Here is an 18,005-nt window from a genome sequence, read left to right on the forward strand (position 1 = left end):
TTGGCCGTAGCAGGACCGACGTTTGCGAGTGCGTATCCATCTGAGAGACAAAGCTTATCGACTTTAACGCAAAGACACGACTAATATTGAAGGGAAGCAGGGGCATCAGGCCACTGGCTCTACACCCATTGCCCTCGCTGTGAAACCAGAGCAGGTACTCTCTCATCTTGGATTGTGAATGATCTTCGGATGCTCCCTGACGCTGGCGGAGGAGATGAGGGTGTTCATCTTGGGAGTGTGGACGATGCCGAGGTCCGTCCGATTGATCAAGTCGACAGAGTGGTACATGTGGAAGCCATTTGCAAAAGAGTCTGTGTTGCCCGTCGTGTCCTTTCCGACCCATTAGTGCCTGCCGTTCTTTTTGTAGAGACCGCCGCCGCGCGCCTGGATGCGAGCGCCATACTCAGAACCTTTGCAATTGTCGCTGCGGATACTTCACGGACGGTCAAGGGAGCCTTCTTGATGATCGTCACATCTTATACCAAACAACTGTTGAACATTTTGGCCTTTAGGCATGTGGACCTATATGCTTTGAGGTATCGGACGTTGCTGATCCCGTCTGCGGCCGCTATTGCTGCGTCTCCTGTTCTGCATTGTACCATGGTCGCGCTAAAAGCTACCCTGGAATCTGGTTCGCCTGGCTCGTAGGCGCTGGACGTCTTAGCTTCTCAATTGGCATGTAAGTGCGATAATGATGGGCGTTTCTTTGCTCCAAGGTGCACGCTTGGACTTCATGAACAAGGCATGAGCGTCTCGTCTGCTCCACCACCACTGCACCACTGACCACAGATTGCCCGCTTGTCGGCTGCCAAGCAACACGTCGCCGGGCAGGTGTTGAGCAGCGAGATCAGCAGGTGCGATTTCGAATCGGAGATTATCCTGGATCGAGTCACACAGGCCTACAGCATCGCCAGCTAATAGTTTCTTATCGCTTCACTATCGTCCCTTACATTGGCTTGCATCAGCAGCACACAGGGCAGATAACGCACGTGAGATGCACGCGGCTCGATGCCTTTGATCGGTCGTCGGAGGATGGATGTGCATCCGCACATACCCATTTCATGCGTGTGTTATTTGGTCTTTTCCCTTGCTTATGTATTGTAGAGCCAGTGGAACTAAACCATGTGAATATGACCAGCAACATCGGAGGTACACACAAGTCTGGATCTATCTGTACACAAGGGCCTCATGGGTTGTGTGCAACGCAGTTGCACGATAAGTCGCTGTCTGCTGCTGTCCAAAATGTCCATACACAACACATCCCGAGGTGTGATGACGTGATAGGATGGTAGAATGTAGATATTCGAATGAGAAGTTCCTTTCTCTCTGCACCTGCAACAACTTAACAATATCCATTCTGTAGGAGCGTATGTGCATCGATATATGTAGATGAACAGAGCTGTAGAGTGCTGATGAGTGTAGCCATAAAGCATGCGAACGATGAGCAGACGGCCGGACTCTCCGATATGCAGTATCACGCTAGCGGCTACATTCTACAATTGATGTATCGGCTTCTCGAGCAACGCCGAGCTCCCCGGGCGAGCGCAAGGAGCCTGATCCGCCCTGGCCCTACAGAATTTGTCCTCACCCGACCCCTCCACTAGATACTCTTCTCGCCCAGAATCCTGATGACATCTGCCACATGCTATCGGTCATGGGAATACAATGTCAGCTCGTGTGGCCATAACAGTGAAGCCAGTCGCGGAAATGCATATGTAGGAGCAGGGAAGGATGCTACCTCCAATTTTCCAGCTCGATGGAAAGTCGAAGGTGCGGGGCCCCGGCTTTGCGCGCACACGCGCGCAGCGGGAATGCCCTCAGAAGAGCACCAGAGCCTTGTTCAAAACGCCGAGATTCCCAAAGTTGCTTACCACTGAACACTCTTTTTCCTCCGTCTGGTTTGGACACTAAAAATACAAACGAGTACTGTCGGCTGGTGCCCTGCTTCTGGTCGAGCGTCGCATTGCGCCTTCTTTTCCTGCAAAATATTCAGGAATTCCTGCTCGAGGTATCTCCGACTTGGTCAACCTGCCGTCGTATATCTTTTGCAGTCTTTCCCAGGAGTCATTTCATCGTCCCTTCCGGCACCAAGGTGGAAAGTATGGGAGTCGTTCAAGATTGCTCGCGATGAAACAGATATGATACACGGTCCAAAATCCCCCTTCATGCATAATAGTCATCATCATCGTTGTCATCCTCCTCTTCCTCATCTTCCGAGTCAGCGACTGCTCGCCTGCGTCCGCGAGTCGGTCGCTTCGCTGGCGCCTTATTAGTCTTGCTGCTGGTGCTGGTGTTAGTGCTGCTGACGCCCTTTGACGCGGCCTTTGCCTTGCTATTGCTACTCTCCTTGAAGCTCCCCGCCGCCGCAGCGGCCGGCTTGGAGCCGGCAGACGACGAGGTAGCGGCAGCGGCTTTGCGACCAGCCTTGCTGACCTGTGCCTTAGCCGCGCCGCCGAGCGCCTCCTCCTCCTCGCCCTTGTCCCTGTAGCGTCCGAGCAACGCCTCGAATTCGCCCAGCTCCGCCTCGCTGTCCTTCTTGGCTGCCGCGGCGCCTGGCGCACGGTTTGAGCGCGCTTTGGCGAGGATGTCGGCGAAGCGCTTGTACACCTCTTGGTTGTGCAGCTTGTCTTGGTCTAGGGATACGGCCAGGCCGGTGCATAAATTTCAGAATATGATGTTTTCCTTGTGAAAGGTTCGCAACACTCACAGAAGGGAAGACCTTCCACCAGCTTTTTGATGGAGCGGTCCGATTTGTACGGCAACAGTGACAAACAGAACGCGATGTCGCGCCATTGCCGCTCCTCGGATGCCAGTCGGAATCTACAAGGCGTCGTTGCATCAGCTAAGTCGAATGTTAAGACATTGCATAAGTCACAAGCACCCACCTCTGGCATAGCTTTTCGACAATGCTCTCTGCCTGCTTTTCCTTGTCGATAAAGGTGAAGATGAACTTCATCGTCCGGCCAAACGTGTCCTCATCCACAGCGTGCTTGCCGACACTGAGGTGACTGATGATGTCCGGCAGGTTGTTGTATACTGCATTCTCCTTGGTCGACAGCTCGCTGAAGAACAGCTTTGCTAAGTCGCTCACGCGCGGCTCTTCATCCTCCAAGCACTTGGCCATCTCGCCCAGCTGGCCTTTGACCTTAATCATGCCATTCAGGATGAGATGCGTGAGCACCATCAGCGTGTGCTTCTTGACGCCCAGGTCACCATCGTTCAGGCCGGCATACAGCCGCTCAGAGTGCTCATTCATGAGACCGACAAAGCTGATGAAAATGTCGCCGAGGGCAATGACAACGTTCGATCGGATCACACCATCTTGCGACGTGGAGAGGATTTGCAGCAAGAGCCCCAGGTTCGACTCGCAGAATGTCGACGAGACGCACATGAACTTGCACAGCGTCAGTACCGCAGCCTTGCGGAGGTGTTCGTTCTGAAGACAAGCGTTTCGAATTAGTATGTTGCAGGAATCGACGAAGCGATTCGGGTCGCACTCACAGAATACGACTTTGGATTGGAGCAGATGTGCGTGACCATAGGCCCAAACATCGCCAGCAGCGATCGCTCTCCGTATAAGAGCTCCTTTTCCCTGACGCTGGCAACGGCATCACCAATTTCGTCCTCTGCGTTGCCGGCGACTTGGTCAAGCTCATCGGTCGCTGCAGCAGCAGCAGCAGCGGACGCGCCATCGGCACCCTTGCGACTCTTCTTCTTTGCCACCTTCTCTTTGTCCGCCTCCCCCCTTCTGCGCTTGTACTCGCGTTCGACAAGCTCAATGTAGACAATCTGCTTGAGCGCCACATGTCCGACGACAAAGAGCAGCTGGGCCATGGCAAAGGAAGGGGCGGTGGTGGGCGCGCCTACGCTCGTACCCGAGCTGATATCATGATCTTGCGTCTCTTCGGATTCGGAGTCGACCTGGCTGCTGCTACTGCCATCCCTGCTGCTGCTCTTGGCTGGGGCGGTACCAAAGACGTGCAGTGTCATGCTACGGACAATCTCGGCACACAGCGCGTCTGGCTGCTCGCCGAGCAGATAGATCGCTTGCAATGCATGCTCTGCAAGCGAGAACCATTCACTATTGGCGAATCTGGGCGTCTGCAGCTGCACGGCAGCGCGGAGCTTGCTGAACATGAGGTGGTTCATCGGGTAGCGAACCCGCTCATCAGACATGGCGCCTTTGACCTTCTTGACCGTGCCACCGACGCGGCCCAGCGCTATTGTGGTGTACTTGGCGAGAATGATATCTCTAGCGCCAAGGGGACCCAGGCCGATCCGGAGAAGAGAATCAATGCGCTCTGCAACGATCTCCTTGCGTGCAGAGGCGAGCATGCTCAGGACCATGATTGCACCGCGACGCTGAGCCTTGGGGATTGGGCGCTGCACCTCGTACACCGCCCAGAGCTTCTTGATCACATCCTCATGAACCAGGTCTTCCGTCTCCATCGTGTGCAGCAACTGCTCCAGCGACGTGAGCTCGGCAAGTGTGGCGCCAAACGTCATTTCGATCATGTTCTTCGTGACGCGCGCGACGTTGGCCTTGGGCGACAGGTCAGGCAAAGGGTCAAAGTAGATCGAGCGGTAGACTTCGATCAGCTTCGACCTAATACCTTTGAGCGAGGTTCCATCCTCCATGACGAGGGTGTTGTCCTTGACCCAGATCAGATGGATCATCTTGCGCATGCCAGCCTCGGCGCCCTCGATCTTGTAATCGAAAGCGACGCGGAAGAAATCCATTGCTTCGAGGACTTCGGCTTTGCTTGTGGACGCAAGGAGCTGCGAGAGCATCGGCAGCGCTGCCGAAAGCTGGTCGATAAAAGCGAGCGCATCGGTGTAGTAGCGCGATGTAAGGCGCAGCTTCATCAGCTTGTCTGCTTCTTCCGGCGAGAGCTCCGCTTGCGAAGCAGCCAGTGCTTCCATGTCGACAACACTCTTGCGTGGACGGCGCTTGGGTGTGTTATCTCCGGCTTCGGCCTCCCCATCCTCTTCGTCCTGATGCCCCTTTTCTTCAATCGGCAGTTCGATGCTCAGCTTCTTCTCGGCCGCCTCGAGCTCTACGTGGACCTGCTCATTGCGTTTGGACCACTCAGACTTGCTCAGCTCTCCGCCGTGCATGAGCCCGTACGGATGGGTGAGGATCAGCTTGGTGAGCAGGCCGATTGCATTCTTGCGCACAGTGGACGACTTGTCCTCCAACGCGCGTACGGTGACCTCGAGCAGCTCGGCGCGCTGACGGGGGAACTTGGTAGGCAATTCGAGCAGCTTGGAGCAGACGGTGATCGTCTTGCTGCGGACATAACTGTTGAGGTCCAGGAAACGCTCAAGTAACAGGTCCCAGAAGCTTTCGACCTGCTTCTTTCGAGCCTCGACGCTGTCTAGCGCAGCGCCCTCGCCAATGCTGCCACCACCATTCGCGGACGAGTCTATGCCTTGCCCGGCGTCACCTCCTTGGCCCATTGCAGCATCATCAGAAGTGACCAGATCTTTGATCAGCAGCCCGAGGGTTTCCAGCATAGCGTTTCTCAAGGGATACGACTGGAGACATGATAACTTAGCACAAGAAGACTGTAGAAACTTCGAGGGTGCGTGCGACTCACCTCGCTGTCCAGATGCCGTTGAAGCATGGCAATCGATTTGCGCATCGTACCTGGATTGTGCTCACCGAACCGAACAAGAAAGCGGCCAAAGCTTCGGGGGCTTTTGGAGTCCTGAGCACTGAAGCTCTTTCCGCTGATCTCCCGCAACACTTCTTCTCCCAATCGGACGTGGTCGTATTCGACGCGCAAAATGTAAAGCAGCTCTGCGAGGTAGTCTGGGAGATGCTCGCTGTACTGTAGAGATTGAATGATCAAGGCCAAGGCCGAAGGCGCCTGCGAGTGGAACTTGATCGTTTGGCAGATGAGCTTGGTGATGCCGGCCTTGACTGGATTGCCTTTACCGATTTGCGAGTGAGAGGGTGTGCCAGGATGCATTGGTAATGACTTGAGGTAGGTCTCGTGTTCGAGCAAGAGAAATGCAGGGCGCATGAAGCAGCCAGAGATGAATGCATCGCGGTCCATCGTAGCGGTCCAGATTCGAGCAGACTGCAACGTGCGCACAGCCTTGCTGAGGAGCCCGAGCAGCTGCGGCAGCGTGTCTGCCCAGACCCATCCGTCCTTGAGCGCAGGGGCTCCCTTTTTCTTGGAGCCCTTGGTTGTCACGCCAACGACGCCGGCGGTGCCACTGCCGCTTCTTGGGCGGTGCTCTCGCTCTGCAACGATGAAGAGCCACTGCATGAGGAACCCCCATTTCTCTAGTGCCTCGCGGTGCAACGGGTACTCGGACGCGCTGCCTTCATCGGCGGAGGCGTCTTCAAGAGCCTTGTTAAAGCCGGTGGAGATGGCATCTAGCAACTTGGCTTGAAGGGATGAGTTATCGTTGAGATGGTGAAAGTGCAAGAGGAAGGAGCGCAGAGTGTCGAACAAATCTACGTCGCCCACTGGACTGATGATTGGGTCCGAGCCCAGGGAAGAAGCGGAGGCGATAATGTCTATAGCAGTGTTGAACGTCGATGCAAGCTCTGTTGCATCCAAGTCGGGGACTTGGACCTCGTTTGGGATGTGGTACGACGTGTCATCGCGTGAGGAGGGGAGGTTGAGGAGCTCGTCGGCGAGGTTGAAGCGTGAGCCCCGCGCGCTGCCTTCAGGCGCATCCACCTCGTCCAAGCTCATCTTGGGCGTCTTGCCGTTTTATGCGACTAACAAGATGGAAGATGAGGTTCTTCTTCGAGAAATGAAGATGGTAGGGAGCGAGCAGAGCATGTGATGAAGAGCCTTGAAAACACGTCTCGCTTGTGAGAGTGTTGTTCATGGCAAGTATGCTGACTTATGCGCGACGCGTAAGTCACGTGATGTGGCTCCACGCTGGCGGGCGCTGAAGGCCCACTTTGTATAGTGTGGGTTGCTCACCTTCACAACGTGCTTCTTATCATTGACCTTGGGTTCGTTCTTCTAAAGCCTTCGTGCGCTGCGCTATAGGACAGAGTAACAGAGGACACTGGTTTGGGCGTTGCATCGACACAGGCTTGTAATATGGTATGTGGTTGTACGAGTGACGTTGTCTACGGAGCGGCGCTGACCCCTTCCAACGAATGCGTCGCTGCAGGAGCAACAATCTTCGGCTTCGAAAGAGACTCGGGTGGTGGTGGACTTTCTGAGGTGCGTGTGAAGCGCTACACGAAAGAATCTTGCTGCTTGCACATGCTGATAGCTGCTCTACTGACAGAGGGTCGAAATCCAGCATCAAACCGCATGTCGGCGTCCTGAACGGCAAGCGTGTGGAGTACTTCAAAGGCTCCAAGGCGACAGCGGCATTGCTCTCGCCAGCCTACGCCAAACTCAAAGGCGCACCGCCAGTCGCAAATGAAGAGGAAGCCAACAAGCTGTTGCACGGAATCATCCCATATGCATTCTTTCTGCGCGCAGACAAGGGGCCGAAGACAAAGGAAGGAGGGAGAGTACTGCAGATCAACACGATGCAAATGTTCCAACCCGAGCTGGTGCGTCCGCCGGGCGTGCTTTGAACCTAGTTGAGTATACTGACACAGTTCTTCCATCTTCAGTACTATGTGTGGCTCTATGAGGGCTCGCAGCTCGGGGTCAAGCTCGCAGGCCTGGGCATGGTCGCCGTCATGCTCGCCGGCGTCATGTTTCCGCTATGGCCGCCCATCATGCGCCAAGGTGTTTGGTATCTCTCGATTGGCGCCTTGGGCCTGATCGGTCTGTTCATCGCTATCGCCATTTTCCGACTCATCTTTTACGTCATTACGATCGTCGTCGCTAGACCGGGTATCTGGTGCGCATCCTCTCCCCGACACTGAACTAGCGCGGACCGCTGACAGCTGCTCTTTTGCTTTCAGGATCTTCCCCAACCTCTTCGAAGATGTCGGATTCGTTGACAGCTTCAAACCACTGTGGGCATGGGACATCCCGCCTCCACCAAAGAAGAAAAAGACACTTTCTATCGCTGTGGACGCTTCGCATGGCACTACACAGGCCAAGAGGCAAGCAGTCGCAAACCTTCCCGGCATCGGGCCTGTGGCTAGCCCGCAGATGAATGCTACCCCCCAAGCAGTCGCAGCGACTCCGACCACTGCAAATGCGCCATCTGTCACTCCGAGCAATTCGGATGCCAACGGCGGCTTCGGCGCGCAGCAGCAGCAGCCGCCGCTAAGTGCGTCGGCGAACCAGCAACAGTACGACAAGCTGGACGAATTGGATTAGGTGCGAATTAGGTTACTCCCCTCTTGCATTGCCCTACTGTACAACAGGCTTTACACATGCAAACACAGATACTAGGAGGTATACATCCAGTCGAATCCCTCTGCCTCTCGACACATCTCTTGCAAGCTAGCCTTAGCGCTTTTGCTGTAGTTGGTGATGATGGTGGACGTGCTGCGCGCGAGATCGCCAACCTGGACTGTCGCCTGCCAGAGCTTGAGCTGCGTGTCCCGCCCACTCGCATCGTCGAGTAGACTGCGGTCGTCGTCCGCAAAGGGCGACCATATAGTGTGGTATCCACGTGCGTCGTGCTGGACAAAGTCAGACGTCGCGGCGGAGGCATTCGCGCTCCTCTTCGCAGTGCTTTGCGCAGCAGAGATCGGATCAGCACCAAGGCGGTCGGAATCGTGTGTGTGCGGGTCGAGCAGGTCAAATTCTGGGTGAGTGGGACCTGTGCGAAATGCTTTGGGGATGTGCAAACGCCTGGTCTCTCTGCGCGCTTTGCTTAGGTTGTGTTCGGCTTGGAGGGCGCGGCGAGTCATGGCGCCTGGGTTCGAGAGCTCCGCGAGGCGTTGTAAGCGTACACACTCGCGTCGCGCGACTGGCGGTGGGAGGGGCATGTCGAGCAGGCGCCGTTTTCGTGAGCATGGCGGTAGCTGCTTGCTGCTGTCTGGCTGGAGCTGCCGTTTGAGCGCTTGCAGCGCTTGGCGTACTCCTCCCTTCCAGGACTCCGCCCCCGGTAGGCCGCGTTCGATACCAACATCGAAGCGGCATATCTCTGCGATGCGTTCGGGGTCCTGCGGAAGGTAGATGCTGTTCTCCTCGTTAGCCGTGCCCGTTACACCGGTCTGATCGTGTGTCATGTCGTCCATTGTTCCTTCTCCCATTCCATCTTCATGTATGTTGCCTTCTTCATCGCTCTCTGCTTCCCTTGGGGCATACCCCCGCTCATCACTTCGCCCCTGTGGGAGTTGCTCAGCCGAGTCGTCGTGAGTGAGGTCGATGATGCGTCTGCCGAAAGGACTCCCCGCTGAGACCGTCCTTTCGCGTACCATCTCAGCACTACCGCTCACGCTGGCGCTCGTGTTGGCAAGCTCGACGATGCTCCCTGTCGCGGACATGTCACTGCTGTCGTCCTCTCTTCCGATGCCTTGCGGGCGGCCAGATGCGTCATGCGTCAAAGAATTAAAACGCGACTCGGATATGAACGGCAGCCTATCTGTACTGCTCCATGAGTCGTCTTGATGCGCTGTAGCTGTATTAATGGCGTCGCCAGCGGCAGAAGGTGCAGAGGAGGAGCGGTCGGAAAGCGTAAAGGTGACGGCTGCGGCCACGAGACGCTCGTCGGTCGAGGACGTGCTCGTGCGCGTGAGCTCAACGGCTGCCGCAGGCATATGGGTGGGCTTCTAGGCTTGGCCCTTTTTACGCTCGTTAATTTTGTTCAGCGGCGAAGTTCGTTGCTAATCTGGCTGGCGATTGAGGTCATGTAGCTGATGCCACTATTGAGATAATTTGTGCAAAAGCACTCCAAGGATAGGCCGCTCCTCTCGACTTTCTTTCGGGGGTGTGGAGCAGCGAGCGAAATAGAAAATTGGTCAACTCGCGACAGCCAGCGAAACGGAAATCTACGGGATATGGTCCAAGGCCCGGATATTTGTTCAACTCCTCGAAAGTTTTCGTTCTAGATGCGCTCCAATTCTCTCTTGAATTCCCAGAGCTGAGGGGAAATTCGTGGATTTCGGAGTTGCCCGCCCCCAGTCATCAGGTCCTGAGTGTCTTCCAACAGACTTTGATGTCATCATGGGGAACTGCAACTCAACATCTGACGAGTTCAGTCTTTAGCGTTGCGATCTTTCGAATGTCCGCCTCGTTCATTTTCATCACCAGAGTTCCTGCGAATGTGCTGGAGCAACCCCTGAGAACGCCACCGAATGGACATCAAAATGGCTACACCACGGACGCTCGACGCCGGCAGCGGCCCGGCGTTGGACAAATCCAGCCTCTCCTATTCACTCTACCTCGTCACCGCTCGCCAGCAGATCCATCCGGATGCAACAGCGAAACTTGGCCTTCCCCCCAATGCCTCGCCCTTGGAAGTGTATCTCAAGCATTTGGAACTGATCCTGCAAACGGGAAAGGTCACAATACTGCAGCTTCGCGAAAAGGACGTTGAGCCAGCCATTGACAATGGCGACTTTCTCGAGCTTGCGCAAAAGAGCCTCGAGATTTGCGACCAGGTGAGTTCTTCTTCCATTTTATCTTGCCGATAGAAAAGACGCTAAATAGACTCTGTAAATAGTACGACATTCCCATGCTGATCAATGACAATATCAGCGTATGCTTGGCCCTGCCGCTGCGCGTCGGGCTGCACATTGGGCAGTCGGACATTCCTCTCGAGATAGCGCGTCGCATGCTTGGCCCGCACCGTCTGATCGGTGTATCTGCAAAGAAGCAGCCACATGTACATGCTGCTCGCAAGTTGCTCAATGTCGCCGATCCTATCAGTGGCAAAGTCGTGCGAGTGCCCGCTGCAGACTATGTTGGCGTTGGCGCCGTGTACGGCACACAGAGCAAGGTGGGCCTCAGCTCTGCAGACATTCTCGGCCCGCGTGGCGCGGCCCAAGTCATTCGCGCGTGCCACGAGCCGCTTATCGACTGTGAGACCGGAGAGCGCCTGCCGCTCATGCGCAGTGTGCTCATCGGAGGTATTAATCGCCGCACCGCCAAACGCGCACTGTTTGCCACTATTGGCCCCAGCCGCGTGAATGCCGATGGCGTCGCCGTCATTTCGGACATCTATGCCTCACCTTCGCCGGAAATTGCCGTCGGAGAACTCCGTTCTGTTGTCGACGACTGCCTTGTCACGCTGTCCGGCGCCGCTGAACGCTCTTTTGTCGCGATCAATGAGGATCTTACACATAACGATCTGATCGAACGCGTCACGCGCCTGCAAAAGGCACATTCGGCATCGAATGCTACGCCTCCGCTCATCCAGACCATCACCTCGCACGTGTCGTCCACGCTGAGCGCCAACGTTGCGCTGGCGCTCCGTGCGTCCCCGATCATGTCGCACCAGGCTGAGGAAGCGGACGATCTGAGCAAGTTCACCGGTGCGGTCGTGCTCAACATTGGCACCATTGGCGAGGAGAGCAGGAAAGGCATGCGAGCTGTGGGAGCCGCTGCAAATGCTGGCAAGCGACCCGTCGTGCTGGACCCCGTCGGCGTTGGTGCAAGCACGTTCCGGAAGCAGATCGTGGAAGGTGAATCAAGGCGGCGCCAGCTTCGAATCCAGGTATCGCTTTGGATGGTGTTGACGTCCATTACTCCCCCCCTTGTCCCCGCCCAGAAATCCTCAACCACACGCAGGTCACTCTAATCAAGGGCAACGCGGCAGAGTTGTCGAGCTTGGCAGGGCTCGGCGAGGTGCAAACCAGCGGTGTCGACTCGGGGAGCGGCTCACTGTCAGACCCGATCAAGTTGGTCACGACGCTCGCCCAACGAGAGCGCTGCATCGTCTTGCTGACCGGCAAGCGCGACTACCTCACCGACGGCCACACGGTTGCGATGGTCGATAATGGCCATGAACTCCTCGGGCGCATTACGGGAAGCGGCTGCGCACTCGGCGTCGCGCTGGCCATCGGCATGGCGCGCGGCTGCGCTTTCAGCCAGAGTCTGCCCGGTGATCCCGGCCTCGGAACAAATGTGGCGCGCCTCATGGTCGACTGCACGCCGGAACTCGTCTTTGCAGGTGCCTTGCTTGGCTTGCTGAGCGTGACGATCGCGTCCGAGCTGGCGGCGGAAGACCGAGCGGTGCACGGTCCTGGAACGTTTATTCCCGCCTGGCTCGACGCTCTGAGCCGCATCGACGAGTCTATCCTCGCGAGCCGTGCAAAACTGAGCATTCATAAGTACAAGCAGGATACATGCGGCCACGATGAGATCGACACGGGCATGTCATAGACTGTATCACTTCTATTTTTTTTCGCTTGAGTCATCGATCAACCGTGTCCCAGGGAGGCGTCGCTGCGCTGCCTTTTCTTGAGACCACTCGTCGCGCGTCCGCTGTTCGGATGTTGAAACAACAATTCACCAGATGTGCGGCCGGGTCGATTGCAATTGCGAGATAATAACACCGTCGTGTATTTTCTTTCTCTTGCTGGGTGAGTACCAGGGCCGATTGATCAGGCTTATCCCGCAAGGGTGGGTCAGCGCGACAATTGACTGGAGCCCGTGACTCGTTGCCAACCAATTTGAACCCCTCAACCTGATAGAGTCTTGCGCTGGCAGGACGGTACAGAAGCGACTGGAGGCAAAAGGATTCCTCGCCTTTGTACTCCTCGGAGGACAAAAAGAAAATGATGCCTGTGGGGTTCGAACCCACGATCCCTAAGGACTTGCGTCTAGTCCGCTGCAGCGTTGAAATAACCTAAAGCAAGCACACTAACCACTATGCGAAGGCATCAGATCCCGGAGTTTCGGGTTTCTCATTATGTTGGTGCCACATTGAGATCCAACGAGCACACTTCAATCATAACATCCATTGCCAAAATCCCCGCTTTCGGGGGCGTGGCGTGATGCGCAGTCCGCCTACACTCTGCCGTCTTGCACCCGCACTGTCTGTCTGCTTGGTTGCTCGGTGTTTGCTGGAGCTGTACGCGTTCTGTGCCGTCGCTAAGAGGTCAAAAGTCAAGCCAGCTATGCTGCAGTTGGGGACACACAGCAGCACCGACGCTGCTGCAACCATGGGCTGGTCTGCTTGTCCATTGGTAGAGGTGCGGGGAACTCTGGATGATGCGAACGCTTTCACAGAGCCGATGCTGTTCAAGGCGCGGTAGGCGTCATATGACGCTGAGGGCACAGTGCACACGGCTAATGCAAATGATCTTTAGTCGGGGCAGCCTTTGCGCGTGCGATGGGTGACGACATGGGTTACTACAAGTGCTGAAAGCTGTCAACGGCATTGTTGTTGCTGCGGGTATGCATGCCACCGGACTTCTCTTCCCTCATTAGAGAATCTCCAGCATAGGCATGTGTCTGGAGATTGAGATAATATAGGACAGCAGATGGCCACCCTATAGGAATTCAGAGCAACCAGCAACCCTTTACCTGTTCTCATCATCGCCTCTCACATAGGCTCTGGCATCAGCCGCAGCAGTGGCTGTGCAGCAGCGCGCTCACCGCACACGAATCGATCTGGCAGCCGCGGCCCGAATTTGTGAGAATGCGTATGTGTATAAGTAGTTGCACTGCCACAGCCACAAGCATAAAACGCACAGACACGCACAGTAGCTGCATCAGTCTGTCAGTCAGGCAGCCTTGGGCAATCAACACAGGACAGTCGCCTGGCGCCCATGCGGGCCCGGTTGGCAAAGCGTGCGTATCGTACAAGACACTGACGGGGTACGAGACTGCAGCGGTGCCCCTCCTGAACACAGGCAGCTGGCTGCGTCCACGTCCACTTCTCCAGTGCTATACCCGCAATCAAGCAACACTCGTCCTATTCTATTCCATCCTATCCAATCCCCATCCGTCCTATCCAATCCGTTCATCCTCGACCCCCCCGCCCATTACAAGACTGGCTATAGTAAAGATACCGCCCGCCGTCGTACCCGGTTCAGAACGCCCATAAACATACGTGCTCTGGTACAGTCACTTTCTCCCCAGGTGTAGACTGATTCGCTCGCTGCGGATCCAAAGTTTCGATCACATCAGAAAGGACACCAATCATGTCAGCCAAGGATGTGAGTTCATATGTCGCAGCGCTGCGCGGCTCGGAGCAAACACTTTGCGGTGCGCTGCATGGCCATCATACCAACTGATAGACCGTCGCCGTCTCAAGTACACGTGATGAACTGACAGAGTCGTCTCTCTCCTCTCCACCTTTCCCCCTCGCCTTGGCCCCGTGTCTGCATCAAACGACGGATCGTTCGCTCCCCAGTACTACGGTGGCGGCGGACAGCCGCAGGGTGGAAACCCACAGGGCGGATACCCGCAGCAGGGATATGGAGCCGGATACCCGCAACAGGGCTACGGCCAGCCGCAGCAGGGAGTGAGTTGAAAGAACGAGCCCGCTAGCCGCCAGCCGAAGCCGCGTTCATAGTTCCCATGATCTCTGACCCACACCCCACCCTCCCCACCTTCGCTGCACACCACACTATCCCGCACCCGCCTCCGTCACTTCGCACGCTGTGCGCAGGGCTACTACCCACCACCGCCACAGCAGGCCTACGGCGCGCCGCCGCCCGGCCAGCAGGGCGGCTACTACCCGAACCCGCAGCCGCAGCCAGTGTACGTGCAGCCGCAGTCTAAGAAGGGTGGCGGAGGTGGCGCAGGAATGGGCTGTATGGCGTGCTGCGCCGGTATGCTGGCTTGCTGCTGTCTCGAGGATCTCTGCTTGGAGTGAGTATCGCGCTACCTGCTTGCCTTGCGTTGGTTCGTTTGTGTGTGCACCCACCCCGGCTCGGCTTGCTGACGGCGCTTGCTGTCCCTCATGTCATCGCAGCTGCATATTCTAAGCGTCCACCTCGACCTCGACCCCTCTTCTTCCCACCTTCACACGCACGGCACATGTACATGGCGCGTACACAGACGCCAGAAGACAGCAGCGTGTGGTGGCAAGGTATAGAATGACGAGCGAGCACGCCCAGGGCCGCGTCATCTGTGCGTAGGACTGCTCTCAGCCTTTGTGATGCTCTCCTGCCCATTTCGATCCCGATGATGCATACCGCTCGCTATTTGTTTAAAGAACCAAACACAGGCGCTCCAGAAAACTCAACAGTACACCCGTCGCCCTTTCCCGCTTTTTCCTGCGCGCAACATTTCCAAGCACGCAGCGAGATTGTTACCAGCTCTCTCGCGGTTGCGCACCTCTTCTTGCTTCGTAGTCTCCCCGCTCCGTGCCTAAACGCTTGATCGAACGAACGACTGAATGAACAGTGGATGTACGGGAGGTGGTGATGAATACATGATACATGCATGATGCTTGGTAGTTGAACTATGATGTATCGTGATCCCACTCGAGTGGCCCGCGACGATGGAGTCAGATTCCTGACCATAGCGTGGGCATGAACGACGCGTACACATCCTGGAGAACTACGAGCGTTTCACAACTGCTTCATTCCATGTACTCAAGACTGTGCGTACCAGTGTCCCATACAAATCCGCGTTATACCCTTGCAAGTCGGCAGAAAGATGCAGGCCCAATCGATCCGAAGTTCCATATGAAGCGGCCTACACTCCACATGCGCATGCCCTGAGGGTACTAGCCGTCTCTGCTCACGATTGCGATCGCGCCACCTCGACTTGAATTGACCCGACCCGAGTCGGCTCGACTCGCAGTGCAGTCAGTGGCTGGGACTCGACGCTCATCATGCATGCATAATGCATTCGCAGTGTCAGGCCCATCCTGCACACTTCTACGCAATCAGATGCACCTACTTTTGCATCTCATCATGCGACCAAAGCTGGCGCGCACGCAACTTGAACAGCTCATGCTCGACCGTGCATCGCATGTCACACTTCGGCGGCACTCGCACTGTATAGTCACAAGGCGGGTCATAGTATGAAATGCCATTTTGTTACAAGGAGACATGGAGAGTGAGAACTGCATACAGTCAGACAATACACAGTACCACAAGGTGGTGGTGATAGGGATGCGGCGGACGAGCGCTGCCTTCGATCCTGACGCTCCTCCCATCGATTGAGCGAGCGTGGCCGGCGTGCACAGGCTGGTAAGCGGATGGAAGTGCGATTAACTCTCGCCCTTTGCTCCTTCTCCCATCCAGCCTGCAGACATCACTCAAACGGACTGCCTCCTGCCCTGTATTGAGCGCCGCTGCGCTTGCGAGCAAAAATCCAAGTCAAGCAGCTTAGTTGCCCGCAGCAGACTCCTTCTGCTTCCTCCTCTGGTCACGCTCCTCGGTGATGGTCAGCTTGACACCGCCGCCGCGGGGGACGGAGATCCAGTGCTTTCCGTCAGTGCCGGTAACGAAGATGTTGCCGACACGCGTGCTGAACTCCCGGCCGAGCGGGTCGCGAACGTGGACAATGTCGAAGCCGCCCGGGTGCCTCTCACGCCCGGTGATGATGCCTGCACGACCCTGGTTACGGCCGCCAGTGATCATGACGGACGCGCCCGTGTCGAACTTGATGTGCTCCAGAAGTTTGTTCTCCTCGATGCTGTACTTGACTGTGTCACCGGCGCGAATCACTGGGTCCGGGTAGCGGATCGTGCGACCGTCGTGAGTGACAATGTGTGGCACGCCCTTGGAGCCGAGCTGGATCTTCTTGACCTTGAGTAGCTTGTACGAAGCCTCCTCAGGGGTGATGCGGTGGACAACAAAGCGGCCCTTGACATCGTACAGGATGCGGAAGTGCTCGCCGGACTTCTCAATCGAGACGACGTCCTGGAACCCGGTCGGGTAGCACGTGTCGGTGCGGACCTTGCCGTCGACTTTGATCAGTCGCTGTGCGCAGATGGTGGTGACCTCACGCCCGTTCAAAGCGTACTTTAAGCGGTTGCGGAGGAGAACCTGAATTCAGGCGGCAAAGTGTGTCAGTGCAAAGCAGTTGCACGATGTGCAGTGCGCCAAACACTCCATCTCGCCCCAATCGTCCACCCCCCGCTGAGGTAACCATGCTTTCCCCTTAAATGGCTGCGTATCACCACAACATAAACCTGCTGCTCGCTTTCTTGCAGCTGGCTGCCAAGCTCAGACAGGATCCAAGATCAAAATTCCGCACGCCGCACGGGCTAGGCGTTCCCAACAGGCAGTAGGAAAGCCATGCATAAATTGTTGATGGTCATCTCTGCTATCCTCCTCTCCTGCTTCTCTTTTGGGTTGCTTCTGTTCAAGTAAATGTCTGCCGTTGAATCCACCAGAGCCTTTCCAGAAGCAGCGAGCAATCCCTCCTTTTGATTTCGACCGCGCTCAAATCCCGCTTGACGTCCCGGAAGGGCGCCATGTGTCGAGACGACTACTCACAATGAGGGGAAGGCTCTCACGGAGCTTGTGTGGGCCTGGCGACGGCCTCGGCGCGTACGTGCCCGACAGCTTGTCAAGCATCCATGACGACGGAGCCGCCAGGCGCTTCAGGTGCTTTCTCGGACCGCGAGCCATCTTGCAATCTTGTCTGTGCAGAAAACACGAGATGGGATGGATTGACGTCGTGCAATGAAACTGCTTGGCAATGTGAAGTTGAAGAAGAATGAGATGGTCGGCTACAGCAGACAGGAGTTGCTGCTGCCTGGGTGACCTCTGGCTGGCCAGGCTGTGGTGCGAGGGCGGAAGCGCTCTCTGCCGCTGAGGACAGGTGGGTGGTGGGCGCCGCGTCGCACGCGAGCAGTGGCGGTAGCACACCACGCAGGGCTGAAGTGCTGCGGCAAGTGCACTCTCTAATACACGTAAATCCGTTCACATCCAAGCCAAGCACAATACAATCGAGTGAACAGCCGCGGCCCCATTTTCCCTGCGAGTTTGTGAACTCCTTCGTATAGGTCACCGCCCAGATAGGTAGGAGCCACCCTTTCACTGCATGAATAGGCTGCTGTCGAGGTGCTTATGGCTAACACATATGATAATCGGATCGACACGCCTTCGTGCCTCGTGACTGTTGTGAGCGCCTATGTATAGCCTGCCGAGAATGCCAAAAGCGCATGCTTGATCCTGCGTTGATGCGGACCTGTGTCCCTTCACTCCGAGTTGCTTTGTCTTCTCGCGCACATCCAACCGAGCGACAATTGCA

At 56.3% G+C, this 18,005-nt stretch overlaps 9 protein-coding genes and 1 non-coding gene across 10 annotated transcripts; 5 read left to right on the forward strand and 5 right to left on the reverse strand.

Annotated features, from left to right (window-relative positions):
• Positions 1–63: 63 nt before the first annotated feature.
• On the forward strand, positions 64–949 carry K437DRAFT_156661 (uncharacterized protein). Its single transcript, XM_013386735.1, has 2 exons — positions 64–679; positions 814–949. The coding sequence occupies exon 1, from the start codon at positions 190–192 to the stop codon at positions 646–648; it is 459 nt and encodes a 152-aa protein (XP_013242189.1). The 5' UTR covers positions 64–189; the 3' UTR covers positions 649–679; positions 814–949.
• Positions 950–2,121: 1,172 nt separating this feature from the next.
• Positions 2,122–6,764, reverse strand: K437DRAFT_275042 (uncharacterized protein). Its single transcript, XM_013386736.1, has 5 exons — positions 5,601–6,764; positions 3,502–5,538; positions 2,886–3,436; positions 2,708–2,820; positions 2,122–2,633 (listed from the first exon to the last, which is right to left on the reverse strand). The coding sequence occupies exons 1-5, from the start codon at positions 6,711–6,713 to the stop codon at positions 2,164–2,166; spliced, it is 4,284 nt and encodes a 1,427-aa protein (XP_013242190.1). The 5' UTR covers positions 6,714–6,764; the 3' UTR covers positions 2,122–2,163.
• A 239-nt stretch (positions 6,765–7,003) lies between these two features.
• On the forward strand, positions 7,004–8,352 carry K437DRAFT_257705 (translocation protein). Its single transcript, XM_013386737.1, has 5 exons — positions 7,004–7,076; positions 7,147–7,199; positions 7,267–7,540; positions 7,604–7,836; positions 7,901–8,352. The coding sequence occupies exons 1-5, from the start codon at positions 7,074–7,076 to the stop codon at positions 8,262–8,264; spliced, it is 927 nt and encodes a 308-aa protein (XP_013242191.1). The 5' UTR covers positions 7,004–7,073; the 3' UTR covers positions 8,265–8,352.
• On the reverse strand, positions 8,253–9,742 carry K437DRAFT_257706 (uncharacterized protein). The gene has a single exon (XM_013386738.1). The coding sequence runs from the start codon at positions 9,653–9,655 to the stop codon at positions 8,336–8,338; it is 1,320 nt and encodes a 439-aa protein (XP_013242192.1). The 5' UTR covers positions 9,656–9,742; the 3' UTR covers positions 8,253–8,335.
• A 343-nt stretch (positions 9,743–10,085) lies between these two features.
• On the forward strand, positions 10,086–12,214 carry K437DRAFT_275045 (HK-domain-containing protein; the record flags this gene model as incomplete). Its single annotated transcript, XM_013386739.1, has 3 exons — positions 10,086–10,498; positions 10,561–11,521; positions 11,608–12,214. Coding segments are annotated over exons 1-3 (1,872 nt in total), but the record flags the coding sequence as incomplete, so codon positions are not given.
• A 403-nt stretch (positions 12,215–12,617) lies between these two features.
• Positions 12,618–12,723, reverse strand: K437DRAFT_t41. Its single transcript has one exon. It is a non-coding gene; the product is annotated as a tRNA-Leu (tRNA).
• Positions 12,724–12,771: 48 nt separating this feature from the next.
• K437DRAFT_257708 (uncharacterized protein) lies at positions 12,772–13,361 on the forward strand. The gene has a single exon (XM_013386740.1). The coding sequence runs from the start codon at positions 12,836–12,838 to the stop codon at positions 13,094–13,096; it is 261 nt and encodes an 86-aa protein (XP_013242194.1). The 5' UTR covers positions 12,772–12,835; the 3' UTR covers positions 13,097–13,361.
• A 180-nt stretch (positions 13,362–13,541) lies between these two features.
• K437DRAFT_257709 (uncharacterized protein) lies at positions 13,542–15,242 on the forward strand. Its single transcript, XM_013386741.1, has 4 exons — positions 13,542–14,002; positions 14,200–14,310; positions 14,458–14,660; positions 14,764–15,242. The coding sequence occupies exons 1-4, from the start codon at positions 13,988–13,990 to the stop codon at positions 14,774–14,776; spliced, it is 342 nt and encodes a 113-aa protein (XP_013242195.1). The 5' UTR covers positions 13,542–13,987; the 3' UTR covers positions 14,777–15,242.
• A 383-nt stretch (positions 15,243–15,625) lies between these two features.
• On the reverse strand, positions 15,626–16,070 carry K437DRAFT_156783 (uncharacterized protein). The gene has a single exon (XM_013386742.1). The coding sequence runs from the start codon at positions 15,955–15,957 to the stop codon at positions 15,685–15,687; it is 273 nt and encodes a 90-aa protein (XP_013242196.1). The 5' UTR covers positions 15,958–16,070; the 3' UTR covers positions 15,626–15,684.
• Positions 15,803–17,453, reverse strand: K437DRAFT_257711 (putative ribosomal protein S4.e, cytosolic). Its single transcript, XM_013386743.1, has 2 exons — positions 17,246–17,453; positions 15,803–16,792 (listed from the first exon to the last, which is right to left on the reverse strand). Exons 1-2 carry the CDS (start codon positions 17,378–17,380, stop codon positions 16,130–16,132), a joined length of 798 nt encoding a protein of 265 aa, XP_013242197.1. The 5' UTR covers positions 17,381–17,453; the 3' UTR covers positions 15,803–16,129.
• Between the last annotated feature and the right edge of the window lie 552 nt (positions 17,454–18,005).

The sequence above is a fragment of the Tilletiaria anomala genome, assembly GCF_000711695.1.
Source record: "Tilletiaria anomala UBC 951 chromosome Unknown K437scaffold_66, whole genome shotgun sequence".
Lineage (NCBI taxonomy): Eukaryota > Fungi > Basidiomycota > Exobasidiomycetes > Georgefischeriales > Tilletiariaceae > Tilletiaria > Tilletiaria anomala.

What these genes read in the sequence shown, in the direction of transcription:
- K437DRAFT_257709 (XM_013386741.1), top strand. An exon ending in ACGGCCAGCCGCAGCAGGGA is followed by an intron (nt 14,311 to 14,457) that starts GTGAGTTGAAAG and finishes CGCTGTGCGCAG; the next exon opens with GGCTACTACCCACCACCGCC.
- K437DRAFT_257706 (XM_013386738.1), bottom strand. Translation starts at nt 9,655, where the DNA reads ATGCCTGCGGCAGCCGTTGAGCTCACGCGCACGAGCACGTCCTCGACC.
- K437DRAFT_257711 (XM_013386743.1), bottom strand. Translation starts at nt 17,380, where the DNA reads ATGGCTCGCGGTCCGAGAAAGCACCTGAAGCGCCTGGCGGCTCCGTCG. An exon ending in GTGAGAGCCTTCCCCTCATT is followed by an intron (nt 16,793 to 17,245) that starts GTGAGTAGTCGT and finishes GCCTGAATTCAG; the next exon opens with GTTCTCCTCCGCAACCGCTT.
- K437DRAFT_275042 (XM_013386736.1), bottom strand. Translation starts at nt 6,713, where the DNA reads ATGAGCTTGGACGAGGTGGATGCGCCTGAAGGCAGCGCGCGGGGCTCA. An exon ending in CCAATCCAAAGTCGTATTCT is followed by an intron (nt 3,437 to 3,501) that starts GTGAGTGCGACC and finishes GCTTGTCTTCAG; the next exon opens with AACGAACACCTCCGCAAGGC. An exon ending in GGTGGAAGGTCTTCCCTTCT is followed by an intron (nt 2,634 to 2,707) that starts GTGAGTGTTGCG and finishes CCGTATCCCTAG; the next exon opens with ACCAAGACAAGCTGCACAAC.
- K437DRAFT_257705 (XM_013386737.1), top strand. An exon ending in AAATGTTCCAACCCGAGCTG is followed by an intron (nt 7,541 to 7,603) that starts GTGCGTCCGCCG and finishes TTCCATCTTCAG; the next exon opens with TACTATGTGTGGCTCTATGA. An exon ending in GTCGCTAGACCGGGTATCTG is followed by an intron (nt 7,837 to 7,900) that starts GTGCGCATCCTC and finishes TTTTGCTTTCAG; the next exon opens with GATCTTCCCCAACCTCTTCG.
- K437DRAFT_156661 (XM_013386735.1), top strand. Translation starts at nt 190, where the DNA reads ATGCTCCCTGACGCTGGCGGAGGAGATGAGGGTGTTCATCTTGGGAGT.
- K437DRAFT_156783 (XM_013386742.1), bottom strand. Translation starts at nt 15,957, where the DNA reads ATGGGAGGAGCGTCAGGATCGAAGGCAGCGCTCGTCCGCCGCATCCCT.
- K437DRAFT_257708 (XM_013386740.1), top strand. Translation starts at nt 12,836, where the DNA reads ATGCGCAGTCCGCCTACACTCTGCCGTCTTGCACCCGCACTGTCTGTC.